This window comes from Perca fluviatilis, chromosome 2 (genome assembly GCF_010015445.1).
Source record: "Perca fluviatilis chromosome 2, GENO_Pfluv_1.0, whole genome shotgun sequence".
Lineage (NCBI taxonomy): Eukaryota > Metazoa > Chordata > Actinopteri > Perciformes > Percidae > Perca > Perca fluviatilis.
This window is the reverse complement of record NC_053113.1, coordinates 14,246,484-14,273,559: the sequence shown is the minus strand read 5'-3', so window position 1 is coordinate 14,273,559 and position 27,076 is coordinate 14,246,484. Positions and strand designations below refer to the sequence as shown.

General features: G+C 39.8%; 1 protein-coding gene across 2 annotated transcripts in view; it reads left to right on the top strand.

The window, feature by feature from the left end:
* Nucleotides 1-24,868, top strand: part of caln1 (calneuron 1) — a 74,142-nt gene extending 49,274 nt beyond the window's left edge. For both annotated transcript variants that reach the window (XM_039790840.1, XM_039790833.1), the window contains exons 5-6: nt 15,907-16,063; nt 22,199-24,868. In XM_039790840.1, the coding sequence (XP_039646774.1) occupies nt 15,907-16,063; nt 22,199-22,326 (285 nt within the window). In that variant the 3' untranslated portion in view covers nt 22,327-24,868. The remainder of the gene's footprint in view (nt 1-15,906; nt 16,064-22,198) is intronic.
* Nucleotides 24,869-27,076: the final 2,208 nt, after the last annotated feature.

Genomic DNA, 27,076 nt, shown 5'->3' with positions numbered 1-27,076 from the left:
TTTAAGGAAATGCCAATAAACCAGAGCACGTTTTTCTCCCATCCCTGAATGCTGTGTGGACTAGCCAGACCCTCCTCCGCGGTGCTGTGGAGGAAGGTCTGGCAAAGCGAGAATATATAAAAGGTCCAGGCTAGACATATACAGAAACCAAAACAGACCTTGGATCAGATTTGGGTTTGCTGGTCAATAACAAAGTGAGGTGTTGTTGTTGCTTACCCTGTAGGCATCTTAAAAATGAAAAAAATGATTTGTCATGAAACTAAAAGGTAAAGATGAAAGCTGCTTTCTCTGTATGTTAATATCATGTAATTATTGTTTTATACATAACGTTTAGGTAATAGTTTAGACTTGTCTTTGTTGCTGCACTAGGATCAGAACTTAAACTTTTTATGCTCATTTCATTAACAATGAAAACACATGTATAAACTGTACAGAACATATGTTGTAGCCTTTATAAGTGACTGAAGCTGTCTGACTTATACACAACTGCAGTTACCATTAACATAAGGCAGTTTAAGTGGGTTACTTTCTGTTAACATACTGTATAGTATGCCAATATATGCATTGCATTTGATTGCATTCCCTAGCTTCTGGACACACTGACATTGTTCGCAGAACAGATCACCTCTTAAATTAAGTTTAATTGTTACATGCTAGGGTTGATTGAACACTGACGGGTTACTGCAGGAGGAATGTCACCTTTGGCTGCAGGAATAACTCTGTATTTGTGGATAAATAGACGTAAATGAAGCGGAATATATACAGAGCACAGTAAGAGGCTTATCCAGATTAAAACCTTAAGCATTTGAGCTATTATCCAGAATGCGGTGTGAATGTAAATGCAGTCAGTGTGTGATGAGAGTGCTGAGCTGTACCAATCGGTCTTGTGTGTTGAGTTAGGCTGATTGGTCTCTTTCTCCCAGCGCAGAGGAAACATGGACGATGCTGTTTGAAGTTCTGCTGCTCGTAGAGAAGCATCAGCAGCACACACCTCAGGCCTCCTGAGAAGTGAAAGCTCATCTGTTTTGTCTCTTCCTTTTGCCTGCGCTCTGTATCTTATGAAGTCTTTCTGTCTGATTTAGAAGATTCCCCAAAGTATGTGACATTTTTGTCCCGACCCCTCCTCCTTATGTTCCATGTAGCTTTAATTACATGTGAGTCAGCTTGGCTACCTCAGTGATTCACATCATTACAGCTCTTTCTTATGCAGGTCGCAGCTCTGAGGAGTGTCAGCAACACATTTCTACATTTTCACTTAACTTAAAACACACATGCTGGCACGCACACACGCACTGGAGGGTCATTTGTGCTCTTGAGTGCCCAGAATCTTAATGATGTGTCAATCTATCCAAATGCCTCTGACACATTATACTGACATGATGGGTTTTCTAGCGGGGAGCTTCTTCATTTATATCTACTAAGTAATCACAGTGTTGAATCCTATTTAGATGAATGTTTTAGTTTGTAAGCATTTTCTGAGATAGTTGGAGTTTTTTCTGCAGCTCATAACACTGCATGAATTACCATTTTACCCTGGCTTTTAAAGTACAGGCTTGACATACTAAAACACAGCACATAATGACATCTCTGTGAAGATGATTTTTTTTTTATTTTAGATATGCAAGTAAGCAGGTGGGTTGATGCATCTTTCTGCTTTCCCCTGCCTCTCAGGTTGGATGTTGTTTTTTTAGGCATTTGCTTAGAAAGAAAATTAAAAAGAAAATGGCCAAATGAGTAAAGTCCAAGGTCTTTCCTGTTCATCTCACTCTAGTGTTGTGTCTTGACAGTTTAAGATGAAAGAAGTACAAAGGTGAATAACCTTGCATTTAGGGACTAGTGTTTGATGCCTCGATCCTGTTATGCAAGCCAATCAGATCTGGTGCTCTTGGGTTGGACTTAATTAGGCTTTGGTCTAATTGGAAACACAAAAGTTTCGACCACTTTAAGATGAGAAATATGGCATATCTTTGTTTTCCAGGCTTTCCAGGCTTGTTGACAAAAGCTGCTGCTACCCTTTGGGCTTAATTAAAGCATGCGCTGAATACTTTTCAGGTTTGGATCGAGCAGCAATCAAACGTTGAAACCTCCAAGTAAAAATGTGCTCAGAATTAATTTGGTCTCCTACTTTCCCCTCCACCTCTTCTGTCTCACTTGCCGTCTCGACTCATTCTTCTATTCACCATCTCTCTTGCCTTGTCTATTTTTCGTTCTTCTTCAGTAAAGGCAATGAGTCACATGAGGCAGGGCATATAGATCCACTGAACCCTGCTAATGAGGGCCGTGAGCCTCAGGCAGCTCCTCTAGCCTGCTCCACTCCAGGGTTAATGGGAGTAATTTCTCCTTGATTAAGCATGCTAACTGTAATTGGCAATTGATAGCATGCACGGTGGCTTTAGGCAGTTCCCCTTCATTTCATGCTTTCCTTAAATTACCTCAAAGTAAAGCCACCTTAAGTCTGCTATCTTTTTGATTTGCTTCTGGAACTGGCATTATGTCATTCTGCTTGCAGCAAATGGAAATGTAAAGTGAGCGCGCCTCTTGAAGGCAGAGTACTGTCTTCTGTACTGTGATTGAAATAGATCTCGTTGAAGGATTCGCAGACTAATTACCTGATGTGAGACTTTATCTGAGCCTCTTTTATTATGTTTTCTGTTGTCTGCTTCTGTCACAAAGCCACAAAAATACTGCAGATAGTTGTAGTTGTGTTTAAATGCATGATAAGTCTGATTTGTTGATCACTCAGCGCGTTAAAGACCTTAATAGAGAGGTCTGGCTGTTTTTCTCAGGGCCTGAATGTGTAACGGTTTTGTCCATAAAAATCAAAGTACAGATTCATTTTCATCAATGCGTCATATGGCCAATGTTTCTGTCACTTCCAACACTCTGGGGACTGACTGGTTCGAGATATAAGCCTTGATTCATTTTCCGCCCGTTGTGACTCTCGTGGCGCTTGTTATGTTTTCTTTTTTTCTCAATGAATCTTAGGCCCTTTGACGGTGGTAATGGAGACATACATTTCTCCTGAAGGCTTGGTGCTTTTCAGAGGGGGGGGCGATCGATAAAGACGTTGAGCATTCATTTTAACAAAGAAAGACGGTGTGTGTGATTAATATACTACACTTAGTCTGGCCTCATCACCTGTGGCATGAAGGGCATAACACTGCACATTTACACACAGTGTGCAGTCATGTACTTGTCAGTTGCTGCACCCTTGTTAATATGTTTTTGTTAATTTACTGAGTTACTTACTATGTTAGATACATATTCAGAATAAAAAATAAAAAATAAACACAATGATAAATGTGCCTGAATTTGTTTTGGTGACATTGGTGCAGATGGATATTAACAACCTATTCAGCGTCATTGTGATAACATGGTCACAGATGAAGAGCAACACATTAGTAGACAACATGCTACACAGTGTACAAATACACAGACATTAAATGTAGGAACTGTAGACCAAGCAAAAAGCTAAGACAAGAATGTAAGAGTCGGAGAACATGTATATTCTTGACAAAGAGAAGTGTCATCATGGGAAAACTCTGGAGCTGATTCAGATACTGTGAATAATGCAAGGGACTATACTTTGTAAATAATAAATGTCCCGGCAATAAATATTACCAGCCGTAAGCAGTAGAAAGGTTTGCAAAAGGGATGTCCTGAAAAGTGATAGCTCAGTGATTGTTAGATGGAATCAAGTTATGGCGAGTCATGACTTTACGACTTATCTCGCATACAGCAGCTGATGGGGTTAGTGCTTAGCTGTCAAAACCTCAGCTTGTTAACTTTCACTGTCGGTGATGATGGGTAGAACCTCCCATTCAGTTCACGTACAAATATTCAATACGTTGATTGACCTTTCCTCACTCCTGCCTGGATGGTGATGCAAGGTCTGCACAAAATCTAAAAGAAATGTGATAATTGTTACAAGTGACAGCTGAAACTTCCCGGAGTGCAAGAGGTTGCAATTTTGTTTGGAGGAAAGCGAACTGTCATCCTCTTCTGGATGACATATCAACTTGCTTAGATGCAATGTTTTCTTTATTTTTCCGGTAACACTTTACTTGAAGGTATCTACATAAGAGTGACATGAGACTGTCATGACACATGAACCCTAACCCTAACCCTAACCCTAACCATAACTTGTCATGACAAAAACCGAATGACACTTACTAAAAGAAGCGTTATGTCATAAACGATTATGACTTGTTTATAATGTTTATGACACATTCACGACAGTGTCATGTCAGTCTTATGCAGATACCTTCAAGTAAAGTGTAACCATTTTTCCTACCACACGTTATTTTCGTCTTCTGACAATGTGGTGCAATATTTAAGACATCATTGTATATACAGGTATTTTTCACATCTAAATCTCATCTCAATATTGTCTGTGAGCTTTTGTCAGCCCTGTGTGGCCTTGAGAATTATGTTTTTTGTGTAGAAGACCAACTGATCTCACAGGAGTTCACACTTTTCTAACAGCTCCAGAGGTCTTACCAGCCGTCTTTATTCTTTGTAGGTTTGTAGGTTGGTGTTGTTTATTTACAAACCTTTCTTTGCCTTGTGAATATATAAGATTTCTGTTTTTAAAGCTTTAGTGCATAACTTTTTGATATTAATGAACGCCCGTTACATTCAAGCTATAGTCTATATCCTTGACGTTCCACTTCCGGGATTGCTCCGTTGGGCGATCATGGAATTCTTGTATCATGTGGACTCGCCGACAGCTTTGTTGTCATAGCTACGCACTATAGCTTTAACACAATCGTTGCTTGGTTTCCGTTGGCTGTCAAGCTTGTAGGAAATCGTTGTCTACTTCAGAGCTCAGTTTTCTTTCCATTCAAACACATAGCAATTACATCTACAGATTATATTATCTGTATGTGTTACTGTCAGGATGCAGGTGATAAGAGACTAAAGTGCAATGAGAGTTTTCCTAAATCAACTTTAGACCATGACAATAAAATAAGTGTCAGATTTGAAGAGGTGGCATATTAAACAAAGAGAGTATTAGGGACTTGTTGAAGGTCTGTAGCTCTGATTGTCTGTGGCTAAACTACATTATTCTGCATTTAAATCCACTGACCTTCTAGCACAAGCTTGTCCACAGCTGCAGCATGTTTCAAATGCATTAATATGTCTGCCATTTAAAAACTAAATACTTGCCAACCCAGTGTTTTAAAATGTAGATTAGCAAATGCATATTATTGGATTGTACAGTGTGTGCAGTGCATTATCTGTGGCTGTGTAATTTGGCCGTAATGCAAAAGGCTGAACTCAGCAGATGGATGGATGCTGGCTCTTGGCACCTTCTCACCGTGTGTGTGTGTGTGTGTGTGTGTGTGTGTGTGTGTGTGTGTGTGTGTGTGTGTGTGTGTGTGTGTGTGTGTGTGTGTGTGTGTGAGGAGATAAACACGCCTCATTTACGAGTTTAGAGAAGTACAGAGCTTTCACTTTAGGGTGACTCCCCTTCCTCATCTTCAACCCCTAATTCATTTTGCAGTGTGAAGAACAGGCACGCAATCGATTGAGCAAAATCGAAAAATGTTAATGGTTTAATCCAAGGACAGTGTTCCTGCCAGGATGAGAACAGCTTTCTCAGTGTGTCTCTTTAGATTGATCTTGATAATTCTTATTGTAATTAAAGTTTTATTGAATGTTGCTGATACCTATGGGGAGATTTTTCACGTTGATAGCCTGTTTTTAAGATAATACTTCTATAATCTGTTCTCAGATGTCTTGCATCGCATGCTCCCACAGTCTCCAGACAGACATAAAACATAACAAAGCACAGAATACAGTCTAAAAGTACAGTATAGAAAACACTATATAAAATACAGATGGTAGAATAAAAACAGTCCATCTGTCAATTAGCATTTCTAGTATTCATAGTGCCATGGTGGCATCGAAACTCTATCATCTATATCTGTCTGTCTGGTGTAAAGTTATGCCATGTAATATCTCTTTTTTTAAGTTTTGAAGTCATAAAAAACTGGCCATTTGTCAGCTTTCTCATTACAAATCCAGCAGTAACAATCACTTTGTTATTCCAGTCAAATGTTTGGGGCCTGGAGTGGGCCAACCATCATTCCTGCCAACTGTAACCAAACTTGGAATGGTGGCATTGTGGTTGTAAAATATAAAATGTTGGTATTCTCATCATTAAAGGGGAACTATGCAGTTTTTTTTTTTAGCTTAATTTACCTTAACTGAACAGCTTCGGAGTCATTGGAATGGTTATATGACTTTTTTCGAGTTGAATGATGGTCGTGTCGCTTCCCCCTAGCGCCCGCCTATGAGCGGAAAAACCACCCTTGCAACTTTCGGCCGTCGAGCCACCGGCCGCAGCGTCAAGAAGTATTGCGTGATATCAGGTCTCGTGATGTAACGAATTGCTTCACGGCACTGCGCACGTACGCCCATTCAGGAACTGGCTAACAAGGTAGTGATGGAGTTTTTCACGCTAGCGTCATGGCCGAGCCGGCAAAAAAGAAGCAGAAAGCTAGGAAAGCATTGTCGGAGGAACAGAGAAAGAGGAAACGGCAGACTGACCGAGCGAGGAGTCAGACACAAGTAAACATATGAGCTGCCAAATATATATTCAGAAGCTGTAGGGGGAGCTCTATAGAGAAACCTGCCAGCAAAAAGCGAGAAAACAGCATAGCGCCCCTTTTTAAAATACAATTAAAAAGGAAGTCTGTGCTGAGTTCAATGACACCTCACACAAGGGTCTACATCAAACGGGTCATTAGTTATAAAAAGGGGCGTGGCTAAAGCATAGGGGGCAGGCCAAACGATCACCAATGAAGAAGGAAGTCTCTGCTGAGTTCAATGATACCTCACACAAGGGTCTACATCAAACGGGTCATTAGTTATAAAAGGGGCGTGGCTAAAGCATAGGCGGCGGGCCAAACGATCACCAATGAAGAAGGAACTCTCTGCTGAGTTCATTGATACCTCACACAAGGGTCAACCTTAAATGGTTCAAATGTTATGAAAGGGGCCGTGGCTAAAGCTTAGGGGGCGGTTTAAACCATCATCAATTAAAAAGGAAGTCTCTGCTGAGTTCAGTGATACCTCATACAAGACTCTACCTTAGATGGGTCAGCATGTATGAAAGGGGGCGTGGCTTGAACATAGGGGGCGGGCCAAACCATCACCAATGAAGAAGGAAGTCTCTGCTGAGTTCAATGATACCTCACACAAGGGTATACCTTAAACGGTTGAAATGTTATGGAATGGGGCGTGGCTTACACATAGTGGGCGGGCCAAACCATCACCAATGAAGAAGGAACTCTCTGCTGAGTTCAATGACACCTCACACAAGACTCTACCTTAAACGGTTCAAATGTTATGAAAGGGGGCGTGGCCTGAGTAAGTGGGCGTGGTCATATCATAGGGGGCGGCTCAGTATCACATCTAGACCACACATTCTGAGTTTCATGTAAATCGGATGATGTTTGTCATATAAGGCAGATTTCTTGTTGCCAGCAGGGGGCGCTATGACCAAAAGTCAACTTAGGCCTCTAGGTGTCCTCAGGCCTGGACCCTTGTCAATCGTGAGAAATTTCGGGCAGATACAACAACGTACACTCAAGTTACAACAACTTCTTTGTTCAACGCTAAACACCGTCTGACGAAAAGTTTTTCTTTTAATAACTTTTCATCGTTAAGGTGTTGGATGGTACAGACCAAGTTTGAAGTCCATCGGATGAAATCTCTAGGAGGAGTTCGTTAAAGTATAGCACCTTGACTTTTAGGCCTACTTCCTGTTGCCACTAGGGGGCGCTATGACTTTAAGTAAATATCGGCCTTTATTTGTCCTCAGGGTTGGACTCTTATGAATCCTGAAAAGTTTCGAGGTAATCGGACAACGTACACTCGAGTTACACCCACTTCCTGTTTCAGTGGCGAAACGCACAAAATGGCCGCCCTGCCACGGCCACGCCCTATGACGAAAAGTTTTTCTTTTAACAACTTTTCATCTTTAACATCTTACGATGGCACAGACCGAGTTTGAAGTTGATCGGAGGAAATCTCTAGGAGGAGTTCTATGGCGTTATATATGTGTCACATTCCTGAGCGAGTAATTGTATGTTTTGAGCGCAGAGAACTATATTTTGCAAGCACATTACATTACATTTTGAACAGAAATTTACACTCGCAAAAAATTATTTAGTTTGAGTAAACAAAAACCTATTTCGGGCACAATAAATGTAAGCTGCTGCGCTCCGGTCCTGTCTCCCTCGCTCTCAACCTCTTCTCTCTGCGCGCCTAACTCTAGACACGCTCGCGCCCAGATTTTCACAGCGTTACAAGTGTGCCACAAAACCAACCAATCGCAGAATCAAAAGGTCAATTCTGATTGGCTGTTCGTCTCCAATTAGATTGCAATATCAGGAAACAAAAATCTAGGAGGAACCGTCTTTTTCAGTCAACACTTGTTGGTACGGCAAATACCGTCTACAGTGGAGCTGTTCGACTAATGCAGACGCGGCCTTACCTATGTTTCACCCGTTTCAATTGAAACAGGCCCCGCCCTCCAAGGGGGGCCCCAACAGACCAGCAAAATCCCATTCATTTTCTCCGTAGGATATTAATTTTCAGCCATAATGTCTAAACCATCCAAGTTAGATTGACCACGAGCTACGAGGTTGCGAAACAAACGTTTCTGCTCCTATAAAAGCCACAAGGTATGAAATCAACCTTTTATTTGCGATCTTCTGGAGAAATACTACACTACCCAAAATTCAACAACAACACTAACGTCTCTGATTGGTCAAACTCGCGGTTACCATGGCGACGTTTACCGCCCCAGTGAACGGCTTAAGCGATCTGAAGTATAATACCGGTAGTTTATTTGTTTAATACCTTTGCCTTTTTGCCATTAGGTTAAAATGTTATTTTGAAAAAAAGAATTTTAAGAGGAAATGAAACGTACATATGCCAGTGGTGCTAAAAAACGAAAGATATCGGACAACAAAAGAAAAGCTTTATTCAGTCTACCAAAAGTGACCTCTTTCTTTGGTCCAGCATCTGTAAACCTACCGGCGACAGCAGCGGCCGAACCCCCGTCACAGGATGCTAGCCAAAATACAGATTATCCGTCTTCAACTGAAACTGCTGGCAATAATGATGACCAAACATTGTTAGTAGAACAAGAACATGACGATCAAGATCCTACCGCTGAGACAGGTGAGGGAGATGCCAGGGAGAAAGCCCCGTTTACAGAGACAGACCCGGGGTGCTGGCCAGAGCATATTGCCGATGACCAACGAATTGATATTGTTAGCGGTCCCGTTCAGATAGAGGAGTTTAACTTCACACAAAGCCAATCACACCGCCGTTTTACCAAGGACAGATATTTCATGAAGATGAAAAATGGAGAAAATATACGCAGGTCATGGTTGGTGTAGGCTACTCAAAATCATCCGATTCAGTCTTCTGTTTCTGCTGTAGGCCTACCTTATTTGGCAAGCGGACGAGTAGTCTCACTCACAGAGGTTTCAGAATGTGGGAACGACTCACTCTCACACTCCATGATCATGAAAAATCCAATACACACCATGCCAATATGGACAGCTGGCGTGAGCTGGAGAAGCGCGAAAAACGCCGGTACCATTGACAATACACCCTCAAAAAAGCTGCGCAAATATAGAAAAAACCCTCGGCCATGTGGATGCTGAGGACCTTGTGCGCGAGATCTCGGCTGCTATCACTGCCGTGCCAGCAAAAGAAACCACTGGCCTGCAGATTCTGAGCTACATTTACAGAAACAATTTAGTTGAACTGCATCCAAACCTCAGCATCGCTCTCCGACTCATGATGACAGTGCCCATGACTGTAGCGAGCGGAGAGAGGAGTTTCTTGAAGCTAATAAAAACACAATCGCTTGTTTTAAGTCTTCTGCAACACAGAATGATGTTCATTTTTTTAATTATGGTCTCGTTGATTTTAAAATCGGCGATAAAGCACACCTGAGGTCAACAATGCTCCAGGAGGCTCAACTCTCGCTCGGATTTCAATTGAGCACGAGGTGACAAAATCGCTGGACAAAGATGAACTTATCAGGGCATTCTCAGCACTCAAACACAGAAGGGTGGATTTCTAAAAATGGCTCAGGTGAAATCTACGCTCGCCGCCCGGTGAGCTGACCGGAGCTGAAAAAACGCGGAGCCCATCCTTATTTATGAAAAGTTCGGTTCAGTGTCAGACACTTTTTCTTCTTTGCTTTTGTTAAATAATCCAAGTTGAGGGGATGTTTGAGCTGTTTTTTTTTTTTTTAAGTCAGCCCAGACAGTTGAAAATATACTGCGCAAATCAATTAAGCTGAAAGTGCACGTAATACAATAATATACCATTGATGCAAACCAACAGGAATCCTTGCTTTTTCTGTTATGTTTATGTTTTATGTGGGTAGGGCCCCATATTAGTTATTGAAACGGGCCCCCAGATGCTTAAGGCCGCCGCTGGACTAATGTTACTGGATTAGAACACATTTCGGTCAGTATTTTGTATTATTGACATAGCTATATCACAGAAATGTCTTAATATTTGTGTGTACTATAATGCCGTTGTTTTGTTTGACTCATATCTCCTTATGTTTGACTCATCCTTCACAATCTAGCTAGCTCACACACAGCAGCCGACATGTCATCTGAACAGGCCTCGCAGCACTGTAACTAGCTACATTACCGTATTTTATTAACCTGAATTATGTTGCTATATTAGCTTGCGAATGAGCTATCCGTTGCTAATGCTAATTTATCTCAAAAAGCAGAAACGTTAGCTAACTACTGCCAAGATATGATTTCACGAGAGACCAGAGAGGTGTTATAAGACTCGTCAAGTGTTGTCATCTGTCTTAAAATGAAATCATATCTTGGCAGTAACGTTCGTTAGCTACTGCTTTTTGACATAAATAAGCTGGCTAGCTAACGTTAGCAACGGATAGCTACTTTGCAAGTCAATTGAACCAACCTTAAAGAATTAAAGTTAATAAAACACCACATCGATGTAACCAGTATTACAAACTTCTTTTAAGTGGCTGTATTGTGACATTTTAGGTTTGTTCAGATGAATATGTTGGATGCATAGACTGTATCCATGCTAGCTAATATTAGATTTCTTGTGAAGGATGATGTTAGTCACACACGGAGCTATGTAATTCAAAAAACGGTGTTGTGATTAACACAACTATTAAGGCATGTCTGTAATATACCGGTCGGTCAATAATATAAAATACTGTGGATCAGTGCTTTCCAACCCTTCTGGTCTGAGGTTTCCCCACATCCCTGTCATATTAACTCACATACCCACCCCTCAATTCCCAATTTGTTCACACTATCCTATTAAAGTGAATATTCTTACATTTTCATGCAATTGAACTATAGACATTTAGGTTCGTTTGGTCAGAAATTCTACTAGCTTGGCCTTTTACTTGAAGTGTGGTTAATGTTTTAAAAGTCATAGCTACATTACTTTTAACTAATCATTTAAACTGTTAGCTAAGCCAGTAGGCCACTTTTAGCTTTTTATTTCTACCATTGATTACTTCGCTATATGTTTAAACATATGTGTTGAGCTGTTTCAGCTGATATATTGTTTTAAATCAATCATAATTAAATTATTTTGATTAGTTAAGCTGCTCCACAATCTTTCCAAATACCCACTAGCTACAGCAGAGATACCCCTTGCTGGGGAATCACTGCAGGTGTTGTGTCAAAAACTGTTTCCCTGTAGATATGTCTTTCCTGCTACTTGCGATGTAATTGGAGGTGAACAGCCAATCAGAATTGACCTTTTGATTCTGCGATTGGTTGGTTTTGTGGCACGCTTGTAACGCTGTGAAAATCTGAGCGAGCGTGTCTAGAGTTGAGCACGCAGAGAGACGAGGTTGAGAGCAAGGGAGACAGGACCGGAGCGCAGCAGCTTTTACCTGCGAGCAGAGAAAGACATGCAAATACATTTATTGTGCCCGAAATAGGTTTTTGTTTACTCAAACTAAATTATTTTTTGCGAGTGTTAATTTCTGTTCAAAATGTAATGTGCTTGCACAATATAGTTCTCTGCGCTCAAAACATACAATTACTCGCTCAGGAATGTGACACATATATAACGCCATACATAACGCCATAGAGTTCGTTAAAGTACGACATGTGGGAATGGCCAAACTTTGAAATCAAAATGGCGGACTTCCTGTTGGGTTTAGGGTATGGCTCTAAAGAAGTTTTTTGTACATCTTGACATGTTACATATGTGTACCAAGTTTCGTGAGTCTACGTTAAACGCACTGCAGGGGCTCAATTTTTTTACTTTCTAGGGGGCGCTAGCGAGCCATTTTTGTGCGGCTATTCGCGAAACCCTTAAAATACTTAAATTTTCACCAGACTTCATGCGACCGACAAATTTGGTGAGTTTTTGAATATGTTAAGCCCCTCAAAAAGGCAATTCATTTGACAGTAAAAAGAAAGAAAGAAAGAAAGAAAGAAAGAAAGAAAGAAAGAAAGAAAGAAAGAATAATAATAATTCCTTCAGTTTCAATAGGGCCTTTGCCGCTGTCGGCGCTCGGGCCCTAAAAAAAATACAACTTATTACATTGAGTTTAATGATGGCATCTCAGACATAGGTTAGAGTTGGTGTCTTCTGTATCTTGTTGATGTTGTTGAAACTCTTTTTTTATACACATTTATGAGTAAATCAGCTCGTAGAAGACATATTTTAGTAACCATGTCAATCTCCATCACCTAAATCACTCCGTCTGGGATTCCATGTCATTTCATAACAAGTCTCCTGAAACCACAGCAGGTCTTAACACTATGTGACCTTTCCAACTTTTCCAGATTCTCCTTTAAAAGCACTTGTGCCCGAGGCATGTGATTACTCTTCAGACTGAACTTCTCTGAAGATTGTGTGACAAAGAAGACTACTGAAGGTTTCCTCTCTTTTTGCACGGGCTTCACCGCAGGTCACCGCAGGTCACACAACACAGGGTGTCCTACTAAAGATCTTTTTTGTCTGAGTCACTTCAGGTCCACAGGCATCGTTCTTTTCTACTCCCCTTTCTTTCACCATGTTCCCCCATAAAGGTCACTCCATGCTTGAATATGAATATAGTCTGAGCAAGTCGGTGGGATGTGGAAAAGAGAAAATAAAATGGCTTTTTCTTATCTAACACTGGAGTGCTGCTCAGTGAATGAATCTATCCTCTGGCTCGTCCCTCTTTTCCCTGGCAAATGAAGCTCAGTTAGCCTCTTGATGTCCGCCAGCGATGGCGTCGTTAGCAGCAAGGTTGTGCGAAGGTCTATCACAATCAAACACTCCAGGGGGGAGTAAGTGAGATCCAGGTGGATCTGTCTGTTTAGGATAGGTTAGCGTTTCATTCTTCCTCTGTTCCCCAGAGGGAGACGAGTGGAGAAATAGTCTCGCTTTGCCAGACCTTCCTCCACAGCGCTGCGAAGGAGGGTCTGGCTAGTCCACACAGCAATCCTGGAATGGGAGAAAAATGTGCTCTGGTTCATTGGCATTTCTTTAAATCAATCACAATCGTCTTGGGCGGTGCTAAGCGCCGGACAGAGCCACGGTGCCTCTGCAAAATAGCCTCGGGAGGGAACTTGTTTTGGTTGAACATGTGTACGTTCAAAAGTTATTTTAGTCATGTAACAGAAAACTCCGATTGGACAGATATAGTCTAGCTAGCTGTCTGGATTTACCCTGCAGAGATCTGAGGAGCAGTTAACAATAGTCCTCATAAATTGACCGGAGTTTAAAATTCCAACACAAAGAAAGCAGAAAGTAGCGGACATAAAAGAGTGAAATCCGGCAGAATTTCCGGCGGCAACAGAGCAATCCCGGAAGTGGAACTTGGGGATATCGACTAGTGGAGAAAAAAAACGAGCTCTTTTGTCTTGAGGGACATGTCAGCTGTTTCTGAAACAAACAAATAAAAACATCTGTTTTATGCTGCTACACATGATGGGTGACATTAGATGGATATGAACAATTATGCACACACAGAATATTGTGAGTTTGTGTGCATGTTGCTGGTTGTGAACGTTGAGCTCTGGGGACACAATGATTGTTATCTGTGTGTTGCAGCTCATTAGCATCAGAACTCCTTCACTTGAATACTGAGTCTTTTCACGACATGTTGTGATATATAAATAGAGAAGAGAGTGAGCGAGACTTTCTCCTGTGGTTCAGTCTAGACTAAAAAAAATACAAGCTAACAGGAAAATAAAACTTGTCTTGACTGTAACTATATCTTAGAAGAGGTATTTATTCCTCACTACTAACCTCTACTAAAACTGGTAAGAATTTATACAAATTCAAACACATGTATGAACTTGATTAGAACCTTAATTAGAAACCTTTGTATATAATTATTTGCACAAAAAAAAATGTAATAAGCAATAATGTACTGTCCAGTTGGTAACTCAGCGTATGTCTGTGCCTGGCACAGCTTTACAGGCTTCACCGGTCCGACTCAGTCATTGTTGTGCATGTCCATCCATCGTCTGTACAGCTTATTGTGTTCAGGGTCGCAGATGGGAGTGCATCCCAGCATGCACTGGGCAAAAGGCAGTGACTGTAACAGGTGGAAGCACAGCACAGAAAAGACCCAACCACCCAATGGGTTCAAAATGGAGTGTTTTTACCTCACAGCCACTCTTCTGATTCGTTGAGGCTAGTGAGGTGATGGATAGAAGGAGTCAGAGACTTTCCCCGTCCTCCACTGTGTGACGTCAGTTCTGACGATGCCTTCTTGTTTTATATTAGCCTCATACCAAAACCTGTCAAAAAGGTTTCTGTCAGGCCTGCAGCTTTAAACAAGGGAGAGGAGATACATTTGCTAATTCTGTTGTATCACTATTATCCACCATGGTAGGCAAATATTGACTGTTTATAATCAACTAGTCATTTGGTGTGTACAGCGGAGAGCATTTTATCAATAGCCTTATAAACGGAGTTGTATTTATTGAGTCAGTAAATATGAGAGGGTATGTTGATGCCAACTTTCAGAGTGATTCAGAGGAATTCAGTCCTTTCAACTGCGTCTGGACTTTGTAATATTTAATTCATTCTGAGTCAGGTTTGTATCACATTCACTAATTTCCTGCCACTGAAGCCTTTTATTTCTATTTGGCTTGATTGCATTGCTGCCTTTAAGCAGCTCATACAGAGAATGTTTTATCACTTTTTTAATACTGCTGTGAAGTTCTGCTTTCAAGCAGGGGATGCGATCAAAGGCAAGCAAGGTCTTCCTCAAGTCAGGCTAGAGGCAATAAATTTATCTGAACTTCTGAAAAATGTGTAGTTGCTCTCAGGAAGACCTTCAAACTTCTGTTTTACATGCTGTAGTGTGTTTGTATGTGTATGTGTGTGTACCTTCTTTTGGATTGAAGTGTGTAAACGCTCAAACTGAACAATAAATCAATCACTTTCGGGCTATAACCCCAGCACATTCACTTTAATCAACGCATCCACTGACACTCCACTGACACTCTGATTAAAGTAAATGCATTGGAGCGATGTCTGTGCTGGATGCATGGTAAACAATTACTAGAACATGCATGATGATTTATGCATTTGAGCTTTCTTCTCTACTTACAATGCACATTATTTATTGTAAGTTGTTGGCAGCAAAAACTGAATGGCAGTTTTTTGTGCTGCACAGCTCAGGGTGACAGTGTGAGTTTTTATTTGTGTTATTGAAGCTTGCAGACTAAAATTGTGGAAGAGTTGTGTCACATGAGTACACATAAGTTAGTACTTGTTCAATTAATATGTTATCCTGCCAGGCGTAGGGCAGAAGTACACACAGTTTATTTATGTGAAAGGAAAGTGGTCATTTTTTATTAAATTTTTTTTAAATCTCCTCCTCTAATCTTCCTCCCCCTGCAGTTCGACATGCAGAGAATCACTCTGGAGGAGCTGAAACACATCCTGTTTTACGCCTTCCGCGACCACCTCACCATGAAGGACATTGAGAACATCATCATCAACGAGGAAGAGAGCCTGAAGGAAAACTCTGGGAACTGTCAGACAGAGTTTGAGGGAGGTGAGCAAATGTCCCTGAGCTAACTTCACACACTAGAACTTAGACGTGTGTGTGTGTGTGTGTGTGTGTGTGTGTGTGTGTGTGTGTGTGTGTGTGTGTGTGTGTGTGTGTGTGTGCGCGTGTGTGTGTGGTACTGTAGGAGAGAAGGTAATGCATGCTGTCAGGAAGAATTTAGGCTCAAGATCTACATCCAACAGAGTCACAGCACACCTGCTGATTTATTGATTTGGGGCGTTGGTGGGGACCAGCGTCAGCCGGTCACCAGTCGCGAATGAAATATGCATGACCTGGCTCTGCAAAACTAGCCATCCAAGATGTATGGATATCAGAGCAGTAGAGGGTATTCTAGGACTTTTTCACTCTTTCACTATAAAAATGGGAAATGTAATTGTTTCTTTTCAGCATTTTTGTCTTCACATGCCTGGTTTGAATTCAGATTCAGTGACTTGGCCTTGTGAGTCTTTTGTGCTTTGGGGTCTTGACATAATGAAACTTTTTTTTAAATGATCAGAGAACAAGACTGAAAAGCAATTGAATTTATAGACGGCCAGATGTCACAGTGTGTTCAGTATGCAGTCCAGGCAGTCCCGTATATTAACAAGCATCTGTTTGGCTGTAGCGGAGCAGATGCTTGTTGCTTTGATTCGTTACCTCTCACTGCCCTTTTAACACGTCCATGCACATCCTGCTGTTCTCTCTCAGGCAGGGGCGGAGCGGGAGGGTGGCTTCTGGGGCTCTAGCTCCGAATATTTTCTCAAAAGCTCTGAATCTTTTTGGCCGACTCTACTGTATTTTAGAGGCTGTAGCAGGTTCTGTTTTTAAACTAGAGCAGTATATTGGTATCAGGAATCCCTGCTTTGCTAGCTTTTTGACTAAATAATGCTCCAAACATGGGCACAATTTTGGCAAAAACTGGCATTGCCATTTTCAAAGGGGTCCTTTGACCCCTGACCTCAATATATCTGAATGAAAATGGGTTCCATGGGTACCCACGAGTCTCCCCTTTACAGACATGCCCACTTTATGATAATCCGCTGCAATATAAAGGTTATATTTGCCTATACTAAAATGGTGTGTTTGAATATGTCTGCATACAGTTCATACAGTCTTGAAATTGCAAAAATTGAGTCTGAGAGGAAAGCTGAGACTCTTGCGGATTCAATGAGTCCAACTGGGGGGTTGAAATCTACCCAGGGGAGCATGCCATCGAACACCCCTAGGTTTGGGCTAAGCCCCGAATGTTTACAACATCTGGCTCCGCCCCTGCTGTCAGGTTTGTTTCTTTCTGTTATCTGCAAGTGAGCCTTCATTTAAAAGCTTCAGTGTCAAAACAGATTGATCACTATGGAGATTACTGGAGGGGCAAATGTTTTATTAATGTGGATAACACAATTGTAAATGAAAGTTTTGATGTATTAATCTTGATTCTTTGGCCTACTTCTGGCCCTCGTTTTCTCATTTTCAGAGCTGGCTAATGCTGTGTTCAGACAAATGTGCAAGTAGAAATGTCATAGTGAAAGATTGTTAATGTGAATGTTAAGCTGTCTTGTGCAGCATTATTGATTGCGTGTCTACATTGACTGATGACGTGTGCTTTGAAAGCAGCCTTAAAAAAATTGTTTTGGCATCCATTTTGTACCGACACTAACCACATGAATTTGGGGTGTAGGAAAGGCTGGGTCATAACAATCCCAGTTCCCACATATCCTGAAGGCAGCATGGTCGAGAAGGATCCCAACTGACTCTGTTATGCAGTGTGACTGGTCAGAAGTGTTTGCAAGATTAATAATACTGTATGTGTGAAATTGAATTGCAGAGAGATATTTTCTTTCTAGTCAAGGTTGTGTATATTTCTTTCTGTTGGCTAAAATGATGCTCAGAGGCCAAACAGCCCTTAATGTCCCTCTCTACCAAACACCACCTGCCTGTGATTCTGGCCTGTCCTTGAGGGGATTTACTTGGCCAATACTGATGTCAATGAGCACTTTATCAGGGTCTTTAAACTGGTGTGGAGTGATGACAACATGATGTTCCTATTGGGTTTATGATGAAGACTGGCCACTGCAGGATCATAGAGAGCAATCACATCTTTTAGCCTCAAGGTCCATGAGTACCACCTGCCACACAGGGACACCAAAATGTTCTTAGTCATGGAGAAATCAATACATTGTGTCACAGTGTGATTTATACTGAGCACAATTCATCATACTCTGGTGCTTATTGCTTCAGCTTACTGGTATATGAGGTAGTAGCATAGAGGCACTTGATTTCCCTCTGGCTTCACCTTGCTCTAAAATCAATATGGCGGGGAGCAAACAACAGAAAACAACAGAAGAAAGAATGTAACCCCTGATCCATAGAAGTAAACCAGGCTCAGATTCACTGCTGAACAAATTGCACCAATAGCGTAAATTGCAATGAAACATGCAAGAGAAGCAGCTGTTCAGGGAGTGCCTGGCAGCCAGACGCAATCCTGGAAATCAATTTTGATCCATAAATGTCACAGCTGCCATACAGATTTAAAGACCCCCCCCATCTTAGCAATATTCATAATTTGAGTAATTGTTGACTTTTTCCATGTACAAAAGAATTTTCTATTGCTGTTCTTAGCACAGCAAAATCATCTAGAGCACAATAGGTCATGTATTTAACATTTCCAACTAGGGCTGGGCGATATGGAGAAAATCATATATCACGATATTTTTGACCAAATACCTCGATATCTTTATTAATATAATATCGATATATTGCCCAGCTCTATTTCCAACTGAAGAACTAAATTACCCTGCACTGGATAGATAAAAACTCAAGATTCCCTATTTTTGACTTTAAAAAATAAACTAAATATCCTTTTACAACATATCAATACTGTAACCTGTGCACTTTTTACACCATTTACTAATCATTACTATCATTATTTCACCTATAGGTCAACTGATTTTGAAGCGCAAGTGAATGTAGACAGCCATAAGTCTCCGCCTGTAAACCAGCGTACACCTCATTACCTTAATGACCACAGTGGTCATCTGAGGAAAATCCTTTGTGGATATTTGGCAGCAGTGTAGTTACTATAGGCGGCTGAGGAGGTGTTTTATGAGGCTGACAGCAGTTTCAGGCGACTGGACCGAGAACTAATGTCTAGACCTCTCCTCCCATCTTCACAGTCCAGCTAGGAGCTGAGCACATGCTCTTTCTATTGACACCCTGTTCAACTCACCCTGACAAATACAACTACAGATAGATACTTGAAATTAAAATTAGCTGCACTTGTGTCAAGGAAATGACACCAAATTGTAGTGCATTATTGAAACGGTTTGAATTATAAATCAGTTACATAATCTCATCCCGGATGGTTAGGCTTGTAAAAAATATATAATTTTCAGGACTCAATAACAGATCCAATGGCTTTGTAAATGGGTAGATGTGTCACAGCAGCGGTGGCCTCAAAATTAGAAAAGTGGCTAGAGAAAGAAAGAAAGAAAGAAAGAAAGAAAGAAAGGAAGACAGACAGACAGAACAGACAGACACACGGACAGACATACCTACCTCATTACACAAACTGTGGTGTCAATGGCCAATAGATGAGACTGTGGTTGTACTAGACGGCTTCACTGTGTGAATGTGAGTAACTGTATGCGAGTGTGAGCCTGAAGGAGATTTTTGTTCTTAGCAAAATCACCCTGGTTAATTTCAGGTTTAAAAAAAAAATAAACATATTGTCCACTATGACCGACCAAGATAAGAGCATTATCTAGTTTTTAGTTACATAACCTTGCTTATTGGCCAAAATCTCATTCTTAGATAATCCATTTGGCTAAAAATCATGTCACCTCATGTTTAATACGATGTGAGAGTCTCGAATAGTATTTTTTTAACTGGAGATTGCCAACTAATGGCAATGCCTGAGCCAAGAAAAATGTAGTAATTTTTGTCCTGCTTTCCACATTGCATTTTATTTGGAACAGCATTTAAGAGGCATTTTTGATGATTTCAGTGCTTCTTGAATTCAAAGTCAAAAATAGAACAAGTGAACGTGTGAGTCATGTGGCTGTGGGTCATTGGCCCAGCTCCCCTAATTACCGCGGCCCGGTAAAATCATTTCAGCAACTCCCAGTCTGACAATCCGCTGCAGGGAGGAAGAGCTGCTGACTTACTGCTGTTGTGTGACTATGTGTGTCAGCTTGGATTTCTGTATAATGTCCTTCAGTTCAACATGGTGCATTTACTTGCACTCCCATATATTTCGTCCATAAACGGGGTACTGGGGAGACACACAATTTATAGTCTTAAGGTGGATTTTGCTGCTTCACCACCCTTTTTCACACAATGACACTAATATTTAGTCTAACCTCAGTGATACTTATTAAATTGATTGAACAAAACATTAAAAACACCTCTAAGCTTGATATACAAACAATTTTACAGCATCACAGACAGACAGACAGACAGACTCTCCAAAATGACCATAACAGTGAGTCAGCAAAAACAGTTTAAACAAAAACAGAACTTTAAAACCTTCATGAAGATAGGATTCATATCAAGGAAGTTTGCGTTTTAGCTGCATGTACCGTATATACTAATTTTGTCAACATCTGATGACCATGACTAATCTTTTTTCATGGACATGAAATTAAAGGGGTACTCCAGTGATTTAGTATGCACTTTCATAAAGTCAGGGGACTCATAAGAGACAGATTAAAAAACAATGGTCAAAATCGTAGCAACAGAGGCCACGATATCCTGATTTTTAGTCCCTAATATGGGCCAAGCTCCAAACACGATTGATCCTACACTTCCCATAATGCAACTGAATAGCCTCCTTAATTAGATTTTACTTGCCTACCTTTACATTCCCATTTCTTTTAAACCTCACACCTTCAGTTTGTATCCTTGGCATTCTGTTAACATTTTTAAAACTAGTGTCCGAGCAGAGATGACATCGGTTATTTTTAGACTTTTCAGACTGTATAGAAAAATCCCTCTAGAGACACAGGAGATATTATACACCTATTTTTACAGGCTGAGTAGTACACCTGGTAACAGGTAAAATTTACTTTGTGTTTCTTTCAATCTAACAGATTACAAGATCTAAATTATCTGTCCATTATGTGTTATTTTATTTATTTCTTATTACACAGCCTTTTTGAAAACTTAATTCTGATTGGTCACTGATTATCTGTAAAATCAGTCTAGTCCTGTGAATTGTGACGCTCACCTCAGTGTCCCTCTCTCTGCTGATCACTGCCCAGTTACCCAATGCTCATTCAGATGGTATCCAGAGCAGAGCTGTTAATTCTGCCTGGCAACACTGATGTGTGATCACACCTCAAGGATATTTCCTTTGGTCCACCTACCCATAATGGAAAATGGCCTTATAGTAGTAGCAGTATATTTTTGTGGTGCATGGCTCAATAAAAAAGTCACCAAGCCAAAGTGACCTGAACACACAAATAACATGTTTACTGTGCTAAGGTTTGACAGCTCGTTGTCTTGTCAGGTTTAAAGATTTGGACCGCAATGAAGTGGAATCGAATCATATCTTATTCCAACCCCTTAACTTTTGATGTGATGAGCATACATAATCTTCACTCACTGCTTAATTATACTTTCTCTGCCATTAATACATCTTACTAATATATTAAGGAATACATAAAAATTGTGCTGCAAATTGAGCTGCAGTCCAGACCTTCTGTAGGTGTGTCCTCCGTTTATTTTATTATGCTAGGCTTTCCAACCGTCAGATGTCAACATCAATCCTCTTAATACCCAAACCCTTGCCTTTTGAAGACATTTTCTGCACTTAGTATGAGTTACATTCCTTTTCCAAACAAACTCTCTTGATAGAGGAACCTCACATTTTGTGTTATATAAGTTTGAATGGCACTATCCTCCCCTGATGGAGAACAGTTTACCAATGGAACTTAAGGAGTGAACACAGTATAAATAAACCACTCCAAATGTACTTGGTGTCAGTGCCCCCTCTGTTTGTCTTCATTATATTCTTTCTGCAGAAAATTCAAAATTCAAAGAAATGTCAGAAACAGAAGTTTTATCATCTTGATCTGACACTTGGGGAACTTTTTCTTATTTATGTTTAATCGTCTTTTTTTGTTTGTCTCCTCTTTTCTCTTTTAGTTCACCCTTCAAAGAAGAACCGTCAGACGTGCGTGAGGAAGAGCCTCATCTGCGCTTTTGCCATGGCATTCATCATCAGCGTCATGCTCATCGCGGCCAATCAGATGCTGAGGAACGGCATGGAGTAGCTGCGCCCACTGTGAGCGGGGAACAAGCCAGCCTGCATGTGCATGCCAGTGGGTGTGGTCATTTCCCTGTTGATAGGAAAAGAACTACAAGGAATAACACTTAAAATAACCATCGACAAAGTCCATTTTAAAAATGATTTTTAGTTTTTTTGAATGAGTGGCACCTCACCACCTGACATCCAATGAAACTGTGAAGCCAGCATGAGGAGTCTTGCAGGACTCCTCCCCCTTTACTCTGTCAGGGACATTCAAGGGCTGACATTACACATAATACGCTGTCGTGTCTGTTTCCCTGATGCAATAACAAAAATTGAGTGCAGGAGATCAGAGCTACTTGCTTTTCCAAGCAGGCCAGATGTGACTGCAGATGTGTCACCCACCAGGAGTCTGATGAGCTACCAAGGCTGCAGTCTGGGCCCTGAAAGGGAATTAGAGAAGTCCTCGCTGCCACTCAAGTATCTGTACGCGTCAGGCCACATCTCCTGCAGCTCCCAGGGCGCTATGATACTCCAGCTCTCCGACTTTCTATTTTCAACTACTGCGTCTGTGGGCTGAAGTGCCGGCATCAGTTCATCAGCCCCACACACCAAGCAGTCAAGTGAACAAAATGTTAAATGGTAACTCCAGAAGTGGTGTTTTGTCCTCCTGATATTCATGAATAAACACAGAAGCTCTGGAAGTTTTGGTTTTAGATTGCCTCTTTCTCCTCAACGCTGTTGGGTGTATATATATATATATATATATATATCATCTCTCGTGGTGTTCAGTGCACTCCAGGAGTTATTTTGCAAGGTGATTGAATTCAACTTTCTCTCAGTCAGCATTGTTTCTGCCTCAATTGGTTATTTCCTACGTTTCCCAAAATTACTTTGGACAACCCCCAGAGAATAAATTGTGAAACTTTGCATTCGAAGACAATCGTAAGATCAAAATAGCAAGAGGTTTTCCAGTCAACAAAACTTGAATTGAACCTTTTACTCTACATGCATGTCTTGTGGCCATGATGCATTCTGGTTCCCTGACAGATTTGAGAGACCTGCATGTATGTTGGTGCCATTACTAAATTAAGCTGATACTTAAAAAAATTTCATATTAGTTTGAAAAAGTATGTGATACCACATCATCTGCAGTGGCCAGTCATCCTTGGAAATAAAAACAATTGACTTAGGGATCGAAGGCATATCACCACCAACACAGGACTATCTTTGAACAGTGTTGAAGTGCTTCAGGGTGGATTTTGTTTTGTCCTTCAAATCCCAACAAATATACTTAATGATTTACAGCTTAGTGCTGTGAAAAGTTGAATCCCCTTTAGTTTCCTGCAAAAGTTATTGCGCTCAAAAACAACTCTAAAGTCAAATAATTTAAACGTTTTGCCTTTTGTCTGTTTTATTATTTGTTTACTTTATATGAAGTTATACTAATTTCTTAATGTAGGAGTTTTGATCAGTTTCATAAATTTCATATATAACATTAAAATAAAAAGGTGTGCAAAACTAAGGCATCATTTGATTTGTCCTCTATTTTTATTAATATTTCATTTTTCATTTCAGTTTTTTTTATTACAAAAACAACTCTTAATCCATTAATGTGTGACTCTTACTGCACTTAAAAAAATTGAAATGAATTCATCCTTCAACCAAAATTCTGCAACGATTTCTTACGCAAAAATGCAAAAAGAAAAAAGTGTATCAGTGACATGCATACTTTTTTATTTACTTTCTTTCATTTTTTTAAACATGAAACTGTTCCAATTTGTGTGATAGAAGACAATGCAAAGACCACAGATGAAGAATTTTGAACCATGACAAATTCTGTAAAAAATTAGGGGCCTTGCAAACTTTCTCACAGCACTGAAGGATTTCACGACACATCTTGACTGGTTAATTCTCGCGGAGGTCGGCTCTGAGCTCCTGCACTGACTCTCATCTCAACATGTAAACCCAGCCAGGGGTCACAAACACCCATGTTATCAAGTGCATGCGATCAAGTCAGTGTCTTCTGTAAATACTGTAACCCACGTCTGAAGTGTCTCAAGTGTCTGTTGAAGGTGTACAGTATCTCTGAATGTGCATGACTGTCGGTGCTCTCTGCTCACTGGGGTTCAGAGGTGCAGGGAGGGAGATCAGCAGATAGAGAGGCACCTGCATCATTACAAACACGTCAGACGCAGGTGGCAAAGGCCCTTTCTGCTCCCTCTGAACACTCTTGCCAAAGCCATAGAATTCCGCAGAGGTGGACCAGACAACACATTTCCCTGTTCCTACGTGGAAATACAAGATCAATCTGGCATTTTGTGGCAGAAATGTGTCCGTCATGTCTGATTTAATTTGTCCTTGTTATTGTTTTTGCACTGTACCTGTCATCCATTTTGGTGAAATGAAAAGGAGCGCTTTATGTTTGTGTGAGAGTGCCATCTAGAGGTCAAGTGAGTGCGCATTGTCCCTGTTGTTGTCCCACTACAGTGTGTGTTGTTAGCATTATATTCACAATGTCTGGCAATTGTTGATCTTAAATGTTAAAATATGACGATTTCTATGTATGTATGTACTGTATGTACTGTATGTATGTATGTATGTATGTATGTATGTATAGGTTGACTTTGATCTACCAACACTGTGGGTAGAGCATTACTTATTTGAACACAATGTATTTATAGGAATAGATTAGTTGCCTATGGCAGAAAAAGTCCTCTTGAATTTGTAGAAGATTTAATTCACAGATAAATGACCAATATTACATTTGGGAAATCTTGTAGGTCACACTGGTTTTGATTTATTTTTAATCTGAAAAAGTGACACTGATTAAAAGATTTGATTTTTATTTATTTCTTGCAGTAGTGGTGGAAATGTCCCACCAAATTCACAGCTAACCATGGTTGGCATGTAGGGGTGTGTAGTGTTTTATTGTTAATTTGTTCTTTGAGAAGAACTTTCTCTTTAAAAATTTGTGTATATTTTTTGGGGATTTGAGTTACAGTTACTGTGGTTACAGTTTTACTGTAATCAAACTGTACCTGCCCCTGCAGAACGGTTGCATGCCTAAAGAGATTTTTTTTGGAGGGGAATCACACAGTGTCTCTTCAGTAGCATGGTGATTGGATCCCACACATTTTTGTTATGTAACTTTGTAGATAGCTAATAACCTAGCATATGTATTGGACAAGCACACACTATACATACTTTGCATGTGTAATATTTAAACATATAGGCTAGTTAAAGACTTTAAGTTGTACTATTTATTAAAGGCATAATAATTATGAAATTGTAAATACATAAATCTGTACAAAAGTCAAAGGATTAAGCATTGATGCAATAAAACAATGTTTTTTAAATGGTGCTTGACTTTTTATTCTACACTGGAGTTATGCTCATTATCAAGACAGTTATTAGTAAATTATCAGGTCCAGGGTGTCCACATGGTCTTTAAAAGTATTAAAAGTTGATCAAATAGTTAAGCGCCAATAATACCTTAACTTTAAAATGACATTTTTAAGACTTTAACATAGAATCCCATGATTTTTTATGACATACCATATGCCTTATGATATTTTAATGACATATATACTTTAATGTGAGACACTTTTTATGAAATAATATTCTATGACTTTTTATGACATTTTTATGACATACTATGACGTTTTTTTTTTTAAGTCATCAAAAAGTCATAAAAAGTTCAGTACCTATTTGTGATGTTGAAAAAGTCACAAAAAGTCATAGTATAGTATGTTGAAAAAAATCTGAAAAAAGTCATCAAAAAGTCATAAAAAGTATAGTATGTCAAAAAAGTCAAAAAAGTAATCGTATAGTATGTCGAAAAAAAGTCATAATATAGTATGTCGAAAAAAGTCATAGCATAAGTATGTCAAAAAGTCATAGAATAGCATGTCGGAAAAAGTCCTAAAAAAGTCATAGTATAGTATGTTGGAAAATTCTGAAAAAAAAAGTCAGTATAGTATGTCGAAAAATGTCATGAAAAGGGCATGGTATGGTATGTCAAAAAAAGGCACAGTATAGTATGTCGAAAAAAGTCATAAAAAAGTCATAAAAAGTCATAGTATAGTATGTCGAAAAAAGTTAGTATACACACATGCTCAGGACCTAAAAGTATGTCGAAAAAAGTCATAGTATTGTATGTCTGTTAGTATACACACATGCTCAGGACCTAAAAGTATGTCGAAAAAAGTCATAGTATGTCGAAAAATTCAAAAAAGTCATGGTATAGTATGTCGAAAAATTCAAAACAGTCATTGTATAGTATGTCAAAAAAAGTCACAGTATAGCATATCGAAAAAGGTCCAAAAAAAGTCATCAAAGTCATAGTATAATGAGTTGAAAAAGTCATAGTATAGTATGTCGAAAAATTCGAAAAAAAAGTCATACTGTAGTATGTCGAAAAAAGTCATAAAAAGGCATTTTATAACATACTATACTATGACTTTTCATGAAATACTATACTACGACGTTTTTTATAACATACTTCACTTTGACTTTTTATGACCTTTTTATGACATAATATACTATGATTTTTTATGGCATTATATACTATGACTTTTTCAGATTTTTCATGACATACTTTACTATGACTTTTTATGACATACTATACTATGACTTTTTAATATTTTTAAAAATATCCATTTGTCCATTTGTGACCACAGTAAAACCACAAGAGGGTAGCATTAGGCACTGAAATGGTTGAGCTGACAGCTGCACTGACACAAATACATTGATACAGTAACCTCTATGATTCA